General features: G+C 50.1%; 1 protein-coding gene across 1 annotated transcript in view; it reads left to right on the forward strand.

Annotated features, from left to right (window-relative positions):
* CFAP77 (cilia and flagella associated protein 77) overlaps window positions 1–13,167 on the forward strand; it is a 66,393-nt gene extending 53,226 nt beyond the window's left edge. The window contains exons 4-6 of the mRNA XM_063144984.1: window positions 1,513–1,618; window positions 2,308–2,409; window positions 13,042–13,167. Coding sequence (XP_063001054.1) covers window positions 1,513–1,618; window positions 2,308–2,409; window positions 13,042–13,167 — 334 coding nt within the window. The remainder of the gene's footprint in view (window positions 1–1,512; window positions 1,619–2,307; window positions 2,410–13,041) is intronic.
* The last annotated feature ends 645 nt before the right edge of the window (window positions 13,168–13,812 follow it).

The raw sequence follows: 13,812 nt of genomic DNA on the forward strand, positions 1-13,812 counted from the left end.
CCCTCCTCTGAACATGCTATAAAATGTGTTTATAGATGCATTTATCTATAAATGTAATAGATAAATAAATAAATAAATAAATAAATAAATAAATAAATAAAAGCAGCAATGCTGAGATTTAAAATACGAAATTTAACATACAGATTTTAAACAGGCACAGTTCAAAGACTAAGATGACAAAATGTTAAAATACCAGGAGAGTAAAAAGGTCTTCACTTGGCGTCAGAAAGAGTATATTGTAGGTGGTGGGCGAATCTCTCTAGAGAGTTCAGTCCACAGCCGGGGTGCCACAGCAGAAAAGGCCCTCCTCCTGGTAGTCACCTGCCTCACGTATGGCTTTCTGAGTTCTCAACTTAGGAGGGGGGGCTTTGGGCTGTGGGGTGCTGGACCTTATATCCAAAGTCTGACCCTAGGTGCAACATCTGAGAACTATGACATTATCCCACAGCATTCCCAGCCTATCGCAAGGGCGTCTCTTTGTATACGAATGGCCTCTCGGGATGCATGGCATTAGATCACACATGTAACATCATTAGTACATGCGGAGCGCAGATTAGACTTCTCCGACGCACGCGGTGCACAATAATTAGTAATAAAAGCCGCGGCAGGAGCAAATGAAGCCGGGGGGGGGGGTGAGTGGTCAGGAAAAGAGGCTCTGATATTTGTTTGTTTTTAAAGACTGATCAATTGCAAGGAAGAATTCCAAAGTCCCTATTAGGGCGATGCCTTGCATAGGACAATCGAAAGGTCAGGAAAAAAGCGTGCAAGCATTTGAGTTCTCCAGATCTCTTCATGTGGGGAGGCAGTAAAGCACCATTGATTTGGATCAACGCAGCTGCCTGCATTTGGGGGCTCTTCGTGGGGGTCTGGCTATGAAGGCGGTCACGATGAGCGCCTGCATTTCAAAATTGACCACTGAGTGGTAAACAAAGCAAGGGTGACCACAGGGTGACCACTTGTGCATCACCAAAAAAAGAGAGGTGGGGCAAAAGAGGGTGCATATTTGCATAAAATTTGCATGATGACGATAAAAAAAAAAGGACTTTTAACTGGCCGTTCAGGGTGTACGGCCTTCACAACCCAGCTTACTGCAGGCTTCAACCGCAAAACACGTTTAAATTAATTGAAGTGAATGAATGAGAGGGGCCATAGCTCACTGTGATAGAGCACATGCTTTGAATGCAGAAGGTCACAGGTTCAATCCCTGGATCCTCCAGGGAGAAAGAATCCTGTCTGAAATCCCTGGAGATCTGCTGCTGCTACCAGTCAGTGTTGACAATACTGGGCTCAATGGATTCACGGCCCGACTCGGTATAAGGCAGCTTCCTCTGTTCCTAATGTTTATTTTTTTTAAATGGCCCTGAGGTGTACACTCCTAGGGTTAGTTTCCCACGCCTGCCAAGTGCCAAGCACCTAGCTTACAAGTGATGAGAGACGGACAGACAGACATCCTCTTTTATTGTTAAAGATGGAGCATTTTGTGACGCCGTTTTCCTTCTCTGTCTTCCTCAGGCCCTCCACGCCGTTCTTCGAGCTGCTGCAGCACAAATACAAAGAGATCTGGATGGACCAACAGAGAATGGTCATAAAAGCCGAGAAGGCCGAGAAAAAGGAAAAGGTAGCCAGGTCATAGTTGAAAGGCTGAGCCCCTTTTCTTTGAGAAAGCACCCAGGTAGATTCTCCAACCCAAGGAGGGAATATAGAATTTACGGGAGGAGGGAGTGTCGCCCCACGAATTCATAGAATCGTAGAATAGTAGAGTTGGTACTGCTCTAACAGTTAGGAAGTTTTTCCTGATGTCCAGCTGGAATCTGGCTTCCTTTAACTTAAGCCCCTTATTCCGTGTCCTGCACTCTGGGAGGATCGAGAAGAGTTCCTGGCCCTCCTCTGTGGGACAATTCGAGTATTTGAAGAGTGCTATCATGTCTCCCCTCTGTCTTATAGAATCATAGAATAGTAGAGTTGAAAGGGGCCTCTAAGGCCATCAAGTCCAACCCCCTGTTCAATGCAGGAATCCACCCTAAAGCATCCCTGACAGGTGGTTGTCCAGCTGCCTCTTGAAGGCCTCTAGCGTGGGAGAGCCCACAACCTCCTTAGGTAACTGGTTCCATTGTCATACTGCTCTAACAGTCAAGAAGTTTTTCCTGATGTCCAGCCGGAATCTGGCTTCCTGTCACTTGAGCCTGTTATTCCGTGTCCTGCACTCTGGGAGGATCGAGAAGAGATCCTGGCCCTCCTTCTGCATTGGAAGCACATGCGCCACCCATGAGCGACAGCCCTTCTTACATCTGTTTATTTCTTCTGTAGAAACGTAGGGGGAAGTCGTATGATACACGCACAACCTTGCTACGGAAGTTCCAGCCGCCGATGAAGGCAGAGCAGCTGTGGCACATGCCCCACTTTCAGAAGGTACGTCTGAGCCACAAACAATGCTTTTTTTCTTCTCACGTGGTGAATGGTTCATTCATGACTAACATCACTCAGGTCTAACTTTATGATTTAAAATATTGATTAAGGGTGTGCACCGCCTCGGTCCCAAAACCCCGAATCTGAGTTTGGACTGGATTGGGCCACCTCGGCCCAAAGTAGTCAAAGCACTTCGGGCCACTTCAGCCTGATGGTGAACCGTTGCCTGCTTGCGGGACTCACCGGATGCCTCCGCTTGCACGGGCAAGCCTCCTGTCCACCAGGAGAGCTTCCATCTTTAACAACATAAGAAATGCCCTGTTGGATCAAACCGAGGGTCCGTCTAGTCCAGCACTCTGTTCACACAGCGGCCAATCAGCCATCGGCCAGGGATGAACAAGCAGGACATGGTGCAATAGCACCCTCCCGCCCATGTTCCCCAGCAACTGGTGCACACAGGCTTACTGTCTCAGATACTGGAGGTAGCACACAACCATCAGGGCTAGTAGCCATGGATAGCCTTCGCCTCCAGGAATTGATCCAACCCCTTTTAAAGCCATCCAAATGGGTGGCCATCACTCCATCTTGTGGTAGTGAGTTCCACAGCTGAACTATGTGCTGTGTGAAGGAAAGAGGGGAAGCAGTGACAGAAACAGAGAAAGGGCAGAAACAGAGAGAAAGGGGGGGGTTGCAGAAAGAGAGAATGAGAAGGGGTGGGAGAGAGAAGGTGGTGGTTCAAGGATGGAGGTGCCCTGGCTGCTGTTGGCTCTGGACCTGCCCATTCCAGTCCCCCCTGACAAATTAGCCCCAAGGGAACCTGGGCCTCAACAGGGAAATAGTTCCTCCCCGCTTGCTCGAGGCTAAACCTGTCCCATTCTTCCGGGGGCGTGGGTGGGGCTGCCCGTGTGCCAGGCATGCCGGCGTTTTAATCCTCCCGGTTGTCCTTCCTCTGGTTTCTCTCCGCTTCCTTTGGAACCCAAACTCGCGGCAGAGGCCAAAGTGACGCTTGAGCGGAAGGCCGGCCCCTCAGAAGAAAACCTTTCCCCGCTAATTGCTTTCAGTGCCTTCCCTTCCTGCCCTCCAGGTCGAAGCCGTGTGACATTACACAGTCGTTCAGTCACTAAAGGCGAGACAAATTGAATGTTTTCGCGGGCGGATTTGGAGTTCAGGCCCCGCTGCCCCAGAATAATGGCCCCCGCTATTAAGCCGACCGTTTGATTTACAGGATTTCATGCGTTCGTACGGCTCGCTCCTCGTCTGAGGACGGCTCTTGGCGGGGGAATCGCCCCAATTTGCGCCTCCTGGGATCCTCCGGGGCTCTGCTTTGTCCCTGCCAGTTCAGTGACCTAAGCGGGGTAGGCGGCGAAGAGAAGACGGTCCCATGCTGCGGTGCAGTGGATTAGTAAAAGTTGCTGAAGTGTGGTATTTCTGCTGGCGTGGACAGACATGCTGGCAATTGCTTAGCACATAACTCTTTGTAAATAGGAGAACATTGCCATCTTCTCTATCCTCCCCAACAGCAACAGCAACCTAGGGGAAAAAGAACTCTGCATACATTAAAAGTTTGCAGGCTCTCTAAGAATAAAAGAGGACACATCTGTCGGTCCACGCCGCAGCACCAAGACCGTGAAATCTAGGCCCCTCGAACATGCTGTACATGTCGAGGGGACCCGAGGAGTGTGCCCCTCAGAGTTATTTTGTTTCTAAAACACCTTGGGCCTGTTCAGACGTCATGCTAAACGATGGTTTGGCTGCTCACCCTTTCGCAGCAAAAGGTTAGTGAGCATGTATAAACCATGGTTACGTAACCACCATGGTTAAGAATGGTTCCTACAGCACGCTAAGCGCCATAATGTTTCACTCCAAGGTCTTAACGACCATGCCTTAGTGTGGCATCTGATCAGGCTCATGCAATCCTTTGAATTAAATTAAATGCGTCCACGTGGTTGACAGCTGCAGGAACGACTTCAGTCACTAGGGGGCAAAGTTCCCTAATTGGCATATAGCTTTGCGGTCCATATAGTTTGAAGTTAGAAATGAAATTGATTGGGGGGGGGGAATAAGCAAAAAACCTTTGAGCCTGTAATGCCACCCAGTCAAATGGGTGCTTTAATTGAACTCTGAATTTTTAAGCAATTTTTCACCCCCATTTTTAAGCAAGTGACGGTTTGGCGACCTACATGGAGCTTGATAAATCTGCGATTTTTGCTGTCTGTCTGGGTCCTCTTGTCAAGTGTCCTCTTTTATGGAAGAGGATTTGTAGGGCTTCCAGAGGACAATCCTCCGTTTGATGACTTCCTCTGTCTGAAAGGTCATTCTGTCCAAGTGCGGATTAAAGATAAAGCCCCATCAGAAGTGAACAGGCGGGGACATAAGGTCACTTGGCCACAGTCTTCTCACTGTGGTGAGACGTACTGTATTTCTATTTAAATTACAATGTCTTACATTTGCGTCTGCTCATGTAAATTCACAGGTGCACATGGTCTGCAAATCGCAGTCCTCTTTTGCGATGGGTTGTTACTATTATTATTTTTGGGAGGGGTGATGCATTTCTGCTTTTTTGCCAATTCAGAAGTGGCCACCCCGCATAAGGCCCTGTCTCTCGGCAACAAAGGGAAGGGAGGGAAAAAGAAGCAGAAGCAGGGGCAGAGCCGTTTAACAGAGGGTCAGCAGCTGAGCCAGCATTAAGAGTAGGGGCCCACTGGCAAGAGCCCCCTGGACCGCTTCATCATGGTAACCTGCTTGTCCACCTGCCTCTCTCTCTGGCCCAGGCAACGGAGATAGTGAGAAGGGTTTTGAGCTTTTAGCGTGTTGTGTGAACCATTCTTAACCCTGGTGGTGACGTAACCATGGTTTAAACATATTCACTAACCTGTTGCTGCAAAAGGGTTAGCGGCCTAACCATGGCTTAGCGTGTCGTCTGAACAGGCCCGCTGGTTCACACAACACGCTAAGCCGTAACGTTTCGCTCAAAACGCTTCACCATCATGGCTTTCGCGTGTGGTCTGGACAGGGCCAATTCCTCCTAGCAGCTATGGAGAGTGCAGCCACATTTAGAGGGACAAGGGGATCTTGAAGGGCTGGCAGATGGCGTCAGCACCCCGCTAATAAAAAAGTGCCGGGGCTGCATCCCTGTGAGCCCCGGATCCACTACACCACTAGCCATCAACTGGAGATGCCTTTTGCTAGCATAACTTGTGCTCTCCCATCGCCTGTTGGTGGTCTGGACAAAAATGGGGAGCAGCTTTTTAAATAAATCAGAGCCGTCCATCACCGTAGGGAGGGAGGGCCAATTTCCAAACATTTCTCTCCCGTTCCCTCTTACGCGGGGAAACACCGGAACGAAAACGCGCCTGCAAATATCAGCTGCCGATCCTTGAACTCTCCCCAATTAAAAAACGGGCTCCCACACCCATTCCGGTCGATTCACCAACCGGTTAACCCTCGCCGTTCCCACTGAGCAGAAGTCCTCCTTCGGCCCTGCGCGCCGCTACAACCCGTAATGCGCATCCCCACCCCTGAGGACGCTTCGCACTTTTCCGCCGGCTCTCCCCCCTCCCCTCCCACCGTGGTTTCGGCTCCGCTGCGGGCCCAAGCGAACATGTGTTTCTCCAAATCCCTGCGACATGTCACGGCGTTTGCTGACAAGCCACTGAAAGGGCCTCTTGACGTGACGGAGACCAATCTTTTCCTCTCAGGCAGTTTAGGGAGTCGGAAGGGGGGATGTATTTGCGTGGAGGGGGGGCGGCAGAGAACCCATCAATACCAGGGATTGGGAAAAAAACCGCATCAGTAGCCACCGCCACCAGCTGATGAGGCATCTCACCTGAGCCCCCAGCGCACCCCCTCCAATTAAATCAAAATGGTTGTTTTTAATGGTCTTTTACGCTGACAAGTGGGCTATCATTTTGGGCCTCGGTAGCTGTCAGAGAGCCGAGGCAAATCCTCCGTTGATAATGCCCAATGGTTCCAATTAGGCGCCGGGGCCGCTCCTGGAGCGCTAACGATTCCCCAGCCTCTCCCTCGCCCCCTTCGGCGCACGCCGTTTCGTCTTGCCGCCTCCTCCTCCTCCGCCGCAAATTACTGACACAAAACGGAGGCGCCCCGGCGTCTCCTCACCACGCCAGGCCCGGGCCTGTAGGACTTAATGAGGCGATGGAAGTTTTTTTTTTTTCCCCCCCTTCCCCTCTTCTTTTTCTCGCGGCTTTTCCGCTAAATTCTTTTCTTGTTTGACAGCTGCTCGAGTGTTGACCTTATAAAAGATTTAGTGTTTCTCATTATTTTCTGCCAAGCATCGCAAGTGACGGCTTGCGCGGAGATCATTTGCATCCAGATCGGTGCGTGGATACATCGGCGGAGAGATGTACCCGCGAGGGTGTGCACCTGGGTGGCAGGTGTGCGTTTCTGGGTGCTTTCTCCTTCGCTGGAAAGTCCGGCGACCGGGCACGGCGGGGTTGTTTCCGTCTCAAAAACGGAAGCTTGGCTTCGTTGGACTCCTGCTGGGTATGCAATTGTAGCCCAACGTCCTGGAGAAGGAACTCGGATGAGTATAGAAATAAAAAACTCGCCACAAGTGTTGGGCTTTGAAGGAGGCCTGCAGAACTTGTGAGCAGTCCGTATATGCCGGAACGAAAAGGGATGATGCTGTCCTTCAGGATACAGAAAGGCGAAATCAACAGTGGTGTGACGGTCTCAGGACTCACAGGGACACAGCAACGGCACTTTTTGATTAGCAGGGATGCTGACATAGATGTGGCCCGCACAATTAAGCGGCCCACCATGGTTTATTTAACCTGTGGTGGGTCGCGGCACGTGGGGATGGCCATTTTTGAATATTCAACGCCTGGTCGTGGCTTGTCGTTGACGCAAACCCAGGGAGCGTGGGTTACCTGAGGGTTAGACAACCCTTGCATAATCCATGGCCTGTTGTTGGGTTATTGAATTCTTCAAGCATCCCTGGAACAGTCTCTAACCAACTTTTCCCCAACCTGGTGCCCCCCCAGATTATTTGGACTTCAACTCCCATCAACCCCAGCTAGCATGGCCAATGGTCAGGAATCCCGGGAGACAGAGACCAAAACTTCAGTTGGGGAAGGCTGCACCAGTATTTTTGGTACTGGTGCCCCTGCTAAAACAACATCCTATATTTTTAAGGGTGCTGCACACTGATAGCTATTTTAGAGCTTTTGATGACCTACCCCAGATCTCGAGATGTTAAATGTGAGGAGAGGCAGTTATGCTTTTATTCAAGTGCACAACAAGCGTACGCAAATGCATGCAGATGAACACTAAGGCGGAATGCAGAAAAACCTGCCATTTCAGGTCCTGCAGCGAGTGAAATTCAGTCCGTGCGCCACTAGGCTCAGACTCCAGGGCCGACGTCCAAGTCGCCACAGACCGGGGGCGGGGGATCCTCCGGGCAGCCAGGTTGTGCACGGTGCCCCGAAGGCTCTGCATCGTACTCAGCGCCCTGGCAGCAACTCTGCGTTCAGTTTTGAACGGCGAAGCAAAGCAAAGATTACAGGACACGCTATTGTAAAAGAGGTGGAGACAGGAGGCCAAAGGCGGACAAGAGCCTTCAGGAATGTGTGATGGGCAGGCAGTGATCCTTCCCTGCAATAATCAAGGTGTTGCAAAGCAAACAGGTGTCCTTATTTTGTGAAAATGTGAAATGGAGGACGAGGACGAGGACGAGGACGAGGACGAGCGTTATGACTTTACATTAAATTCAGATTCCACCTTGACCCTACATTCATTTACATGGAAGCTAGGAATGACGCAAAGGCGCACCAATGCAACATCTTCCGCGAGCATTGAGAGATCACAATGAAACATGCTTTGTATAATACCGTGTGGACTCTCACCATAACCATTATCTCTTGCACATTATCCTATACGAATTTGACTCAGGGGTGTCTTCACGCACAGGGAGAGACAGAGCGAAGGGTGTCAGAGTAATGCACAATAGATTCAAATGAGTTCAGATTTCACAGCAGGCCTTCCCCCCCCCCCCCGAGGTGCATGGATTCTGCAGAAGTTGGGACTCGTTTTTCACTTCGGGGAGGATTTGCAGTAATTCGCATGAGCGCTCATGCGAACTTGCACAGGCGCGCAGTTGCGCAGCTGTGAATCAGGGCAAGTCGAATGAAATTTTTGTTTTTTCCAAGAAAAAAGCAATTCTGTCAATGAGAGGATGATGAGACAAAAGGTGCCTGACAATCCACGAAGCTGAGACGGAATTGGTTTGATGAAATCCGTACATCCCTACACAGAGACACAGGTATAGAAACTCACAGTCAGGGTCCTGAAGTGGTACAGCCCGAAAGCAAAGAAGTTTTGCAAAGACATCCCCAGCGTTTGCTCTGATGTCTGTTAAACCCGGTGGAGGGCCGGGGAGGAATACCCATCCAAACCTTTTGATTGGCTGAGGATGCTGGGAGTTGTAGTCCAACACATCTGCAGGGCGCCAGGTTGTTGGAGGCTAAGTAGAAAGACACTGATGCCCTGCTGTTCGAAGTCAGCCTCGTCGTCTCCTGCACACTGCAGGGCACGTTCATGTATTCATGCGTGTGCATTAGTGTGTCGGAGCAATGACCACTGATCAAAGTTGAACAAGGCATCTCTCTGACCTTTTGAATGCAATGCAGGTGCCTTCCCACTGAGGCCATTGAATGGAACTGAGCAGTCTTCAGGGTTGCAGAGTCTGATCGTTGCTGTTGTTTTTACTAGAAATCCAAAATCGGTGGTGTAGCGGAACTGGGGCTCAAAGAGTTGAGGCACCAAGTCTTTTTTATTAGCAGGGACGGTGACATCATCTGCCACCTCCCTTGGAATTCTCTGTTCCCAGTGAGCTTCGCCACAATCCTCACGGTAGCCGGAGGGAAATTAATTTCCCCAGCAACAATACGCTGTTGTGCGTTATCCCTGTATGTTGGTGTGGTCTTGAAGGCCTGTCGTTTTGCAAAAGTCCTGCAAAAGATTTATATAACACGGAGAGAGGAAGAGGGTTGAAATAACGCAGCAGGCTGGGGGCTCCGATTTTGGTGGATTCCATTCTGGGTCACAGCCAGAATGCTAAAGGGGCTATCCACGCTGCTGAACCTATTTGAGGGAAGGGATCAGCACCTTGGATAGCAACTTTGGAGTTACCAAAATCTGAGGCACCAACTTTCACCGGTGAACATGTTTGGTATTTCTTCAGTCGTGTAGCTATGGAGACTGTCATCATGAGGACTTGCCCTTCAACATTGATCACTGCACCAGCTGAAGCCAGGTGCAAAAGACATACACTTTAAAAATACTGAGTCCGGGGATTTGTTTCGGTTCCCAGGACTGAATGGAGTTCACAGTCCTTTCTAGGGATGTCCATCGCTGGGGAAATCTTTTGACCCGATGGAGTCCTGCGGCGTGAACGATTCGATTTGCATTTGCGAGCAGAGCTGTGCGATTTCCCCCAAACTCTGGGAACTTTTTTTTTTTTTTTTTGCTCATTCCACCCTCCTCCCGTGGGTTCCTCAGTTTGCCAAATTTCTGAGCCATTTGCACATATTTCTGAGCAATTGGCACACTCTCCTGAGCAAATGTGTGCAAATCTGCTCGGAAATTGGCACAAACTGCTCAGAGGTTTGGGCAAATTGCAGAACTTGCAAAATGCCTGGAAAAACTCCAAACTTGTCCACTCGCTCCAGACCGAATTGGGAACTGCAGTGGGAACTGGATCTAAATCTGGGGAACCAAACCTAGGAAGACTCATTGAACACACACACACACACACACACCCCAAATGGATTTCTCTGACAACACCAGTCCTTTCTACACAGCAGTCAACTGGTCTTTCTTCATGTCAGCAGTAAAATATAGAACAGGACATCTTTTCTGTTGCAAATCAGAAGCCCTAGTTGGTTGATGAGAAGTCCACCCAGCTGATCTAGATCTACCTCCTGCTCTAAAACAGAGGACGTCTTATATCACGTCAGACGATCACGCTCAATATCGCTTGCACGGATTGGGAGCAGCCATCCAGGGGTTTTCAGGCAGGGTTCCTTTCCCTGAAACTGCTGGGGGTGGGGATTGAACCCAACACCTTTGGCGTGGTGCGATGGTCCCTCCTTAAATGGCGTTTACTCCACCTAGTAAATGGCATTCAGTTTGCCAATGCGGACTTTAGAAGCAAGACGTGGGGAGGTTAGGGGGTTGTCAGTTCAAATGCAGACGCCTGCCACCTCCTGTCAGATAGAGACCTCTAACCTCTATTTGCCCTTGCTATGGCTCTAACGACTGACCTGGGATTAATCCATACTTTTCAAGTGGCCCACGTAATGAGATCAGCTCTCTGTTTTAGAAGGCGGAGGAGGAGGAGGAGGAGGAGGAGGCAAAATATCTCTCCGGTGCTGAGACTAGCAAAGTTTATGCCTGGGACAGGCCTTCTGCTCCCAAGGACCAGAGCAGACTAATTCAAACAATTTGAAGAGAGCATAACATGGGAAATTATCTCTGGATTGACCCCAAAGCAGAATAATGGGCGGATTCAGGACCAAGAGCAGATGTGGACCGCAGCTGCTGAAAGCCCCAAGTTATCGTGCAACGCTGCTAGCTGATGGGACTCGACGTCCAAAATATCTGGAGGGCGCCAAGTTGGAGCAAGGCTACTTTGGGGGAAGAGCTGGGGCTCCATCCATCTTCAGTGGCACCTCCCTTCACCCTCATATTTCTGCATGCACTGAGCATGCCTCCCAACGAAGAAATCCGGGCCAGGGTCAGTGACTCGTACAGAGATGCAATGGATAGCCTCTTCTGCGGATGGTGCTTGGGGCTCTTGGAAGCTTCTAATTATTTCATCTCTTCCCGCACCCTCCCAGGACTTCGGCAGCGTAAGCCTAGTTAGCGGACAGTTTGGGAATTTCCGTCCTGCAAGCGACATTAATATATCACTAACAGCGTCTGCTTGGTTCGGTGGGAGCCGAGGGAGATTTCCCCCCCCCCCACGCCACGCCTCCTCTCCACCCCCCCCCAAAAAAACAAGCCTGCTTCAACGGGAGCCTAATTATGGATTTAGACATCTAACTCGGAAAATGCCAACTGATCTACTCTAATGAGATTTGAGGACTTAATACCTGGTTGTCCACAATTATCTTTGCAGCTGGAGTGTCGTCTGCCAATCAGGAAAATTAGCCTTTGGTAGCCGAGGCGTTCATTAAAGCCTCCTTTAGAAGGGCGGGAGACGGCTCCCAAAGTGGGCCGGAGACAAAGGGCTTAATCAGCCATTCCCAAAGGCTGCAAAGCCTCGTGGGGAGCTCAGATACAGCGGGCAGGTTGGAAGCAGGACAGAACGACGCGCCCGCTTAATTCTCTTGGAACTCTCCGAGGAAGCTGGGCAGACCAGGTGAGGCAACCTCCAGCTTGCCTGGAGGGCGTGTCTCCTGATGGCCACACCCCTTCCCTGGCTCCACTGCTTTCCACTGACCACAGATTGTTGGGTGTTGTCCTGGCTTTTGTGTAGCCCCACCACCACCATTCTGAAAAGATGAAAAGCTACATGAAAGGTTGAGTTACTGGCAGAAAGAGCTTTCGGGGCCTTCTCTGCCATGGCCCCGCACCTTTGGAACGAACTGCAGTTGGAGGTCCGCCATGCTCTGTCATTGCAGGCTTTTAAGGTGATCTCGGAGAGGGGGGGAAAGGGGGCAGTTCCGTGGGCAGAGAATGGGAGGGGACTCAGGAGGCCAGCTTAGGAGGAATCCTCCAGCCTCCTTCCCTCGCACTCTGCAAAGCCCCAGCTAGACAGGCAAAAATAACGCCCGTCTAGCAAAAATGCAGAGTGGGAGGAGCACAGAGGCGATGTTCACCTCCATGATCCCCCCCCCCCGCTCTGCATAGGATGACTGCCTCCAGGTTCCAGGGACAAAAAGGCATCCAGATAGGATTGCCCCCTAAAAGAATGTGAATGAAGGAGAAAGTTAGGGTGACCATATGAAAAGGAGGACAGGGCTCCTGTATCTTTAACAGTTGTATTGAAAAGGGAATTTCTGCAGGTGTCATTTGTATATATGCAGCACCTGGTGAAATTCCCTCTTCATCACACCAGTTAAAGCTGCCCTCTTTTAAATCTGGTCACTCCAGTATAGCTCCTGCAGCTTTAACTGTTGTGATGAAGAGAGAATTTCACCAGGTTCTCCATATATACAAATGACACCTGCTGAAATTCCCGTTTTCTATGCAACTGTTAAAGATACAGGAGCCCGGTCCTCCTTTTCATAGGGTCACCCTAGGAAAGTGTCTACCAGACTTTCTCAAGGGAGGTGTCCTCCAGACGTGTGCGCTTATATTGCCGGCTTCGTTGTTGGGTTTTATTGCTGTTTTTATGGCCTCCTTATCGCTTTTAATGTCATATTGGTGTTCTGTGTTTCATGGCAGTATGCCACCTTTGCAAGATGTCCACCCTGAAAGGCAGCCAGGAAATATTTTAAATGAATAAATAATGAAAACAAAGTAAACTACAACTCCCAGCATGCCCTAGCCAGCACACACACACACAAAAGACAAATAAATTTACACTGATCTCTGCCCGTGCAAGCGTTAGGCTCCCCCATTTATGCTCATACCAACTGACTAATGACACGTCTCTCTCGTTCCTTCTAGGTCAGCCCACATCTCTCTACCTTCCCAGACCAGGATTCCTATAAGCGGGCGATTGAGGTCTTCCATTCGGAAATCCCCGTCAGGATCGGACCCCTCGCGCAGGGCATTTACACCGCGGCCTGTTGAGAAGCGACCGGAGTTGTAGGGGAAGAGAAGAATTAAGCACTTCATGCACTCTGCAAAGCCTGTTCCTCCTCGAATGCCTAGTTGCACATTTGCGTTCCGAATTTGGAGAGGTTCCCTTCGTCTCTGTGTGGTTGATTAAACTCACGATTGACTCGATGCTTTGTCTCTGCGTTAAATGTTCCCTTAATTAATTTGCGGCGGTTTCACTCCGCTGTTCAGCCGGAAAAGGCTCCTACGGTGGTTTCCCTACAATCACGAACAAACAAGGCAGTCTCTGCCCCACAAGCTTACAAATCAAAGCCATGTGTGGTCCACTCCTGAGCTAAGGCTTAAGTGACATGTTATGTTAGTCACGTTTGCTTGGGGTTTTACCGTATCCTTAAATTGGCCCACTTTATTTTGAAGAAAATGCAGTTGCAGGGCCCTGATCCAGAACATGCTCCCAATTTAAATCAGGGCCCTACCCTCAAAAACCTTTTGCTCCCAAAGGTGCTGATGACTACAGATAGCACCATCCTGGGCAAACGCCAGTGCAGAGCTGGGTGGCGGGAAACTGGTCCAGGCCCGATCCAGTTCAGGAGCAAAGGTTTCATTTCACACCTCTGTGCCTGCTTTCCCTTCCAAATAAAACTGGGCAATTTAAGC

Source organism: Elgaria multicarinata, chromosome 19 (genome assembly GCF_023053635.1).
Source record: "Elgaria multicarinata webbii isolate HBS135686 ecotype San Diego chromosome 19, rElgMul1.1.pri, whole genome shotgun sequence".
NCBI lineage: Eukaryota > Metazoa > Chordata > Lepidosauria > Squamata > Anguidae > Elgaria > Elgaria multicarinata.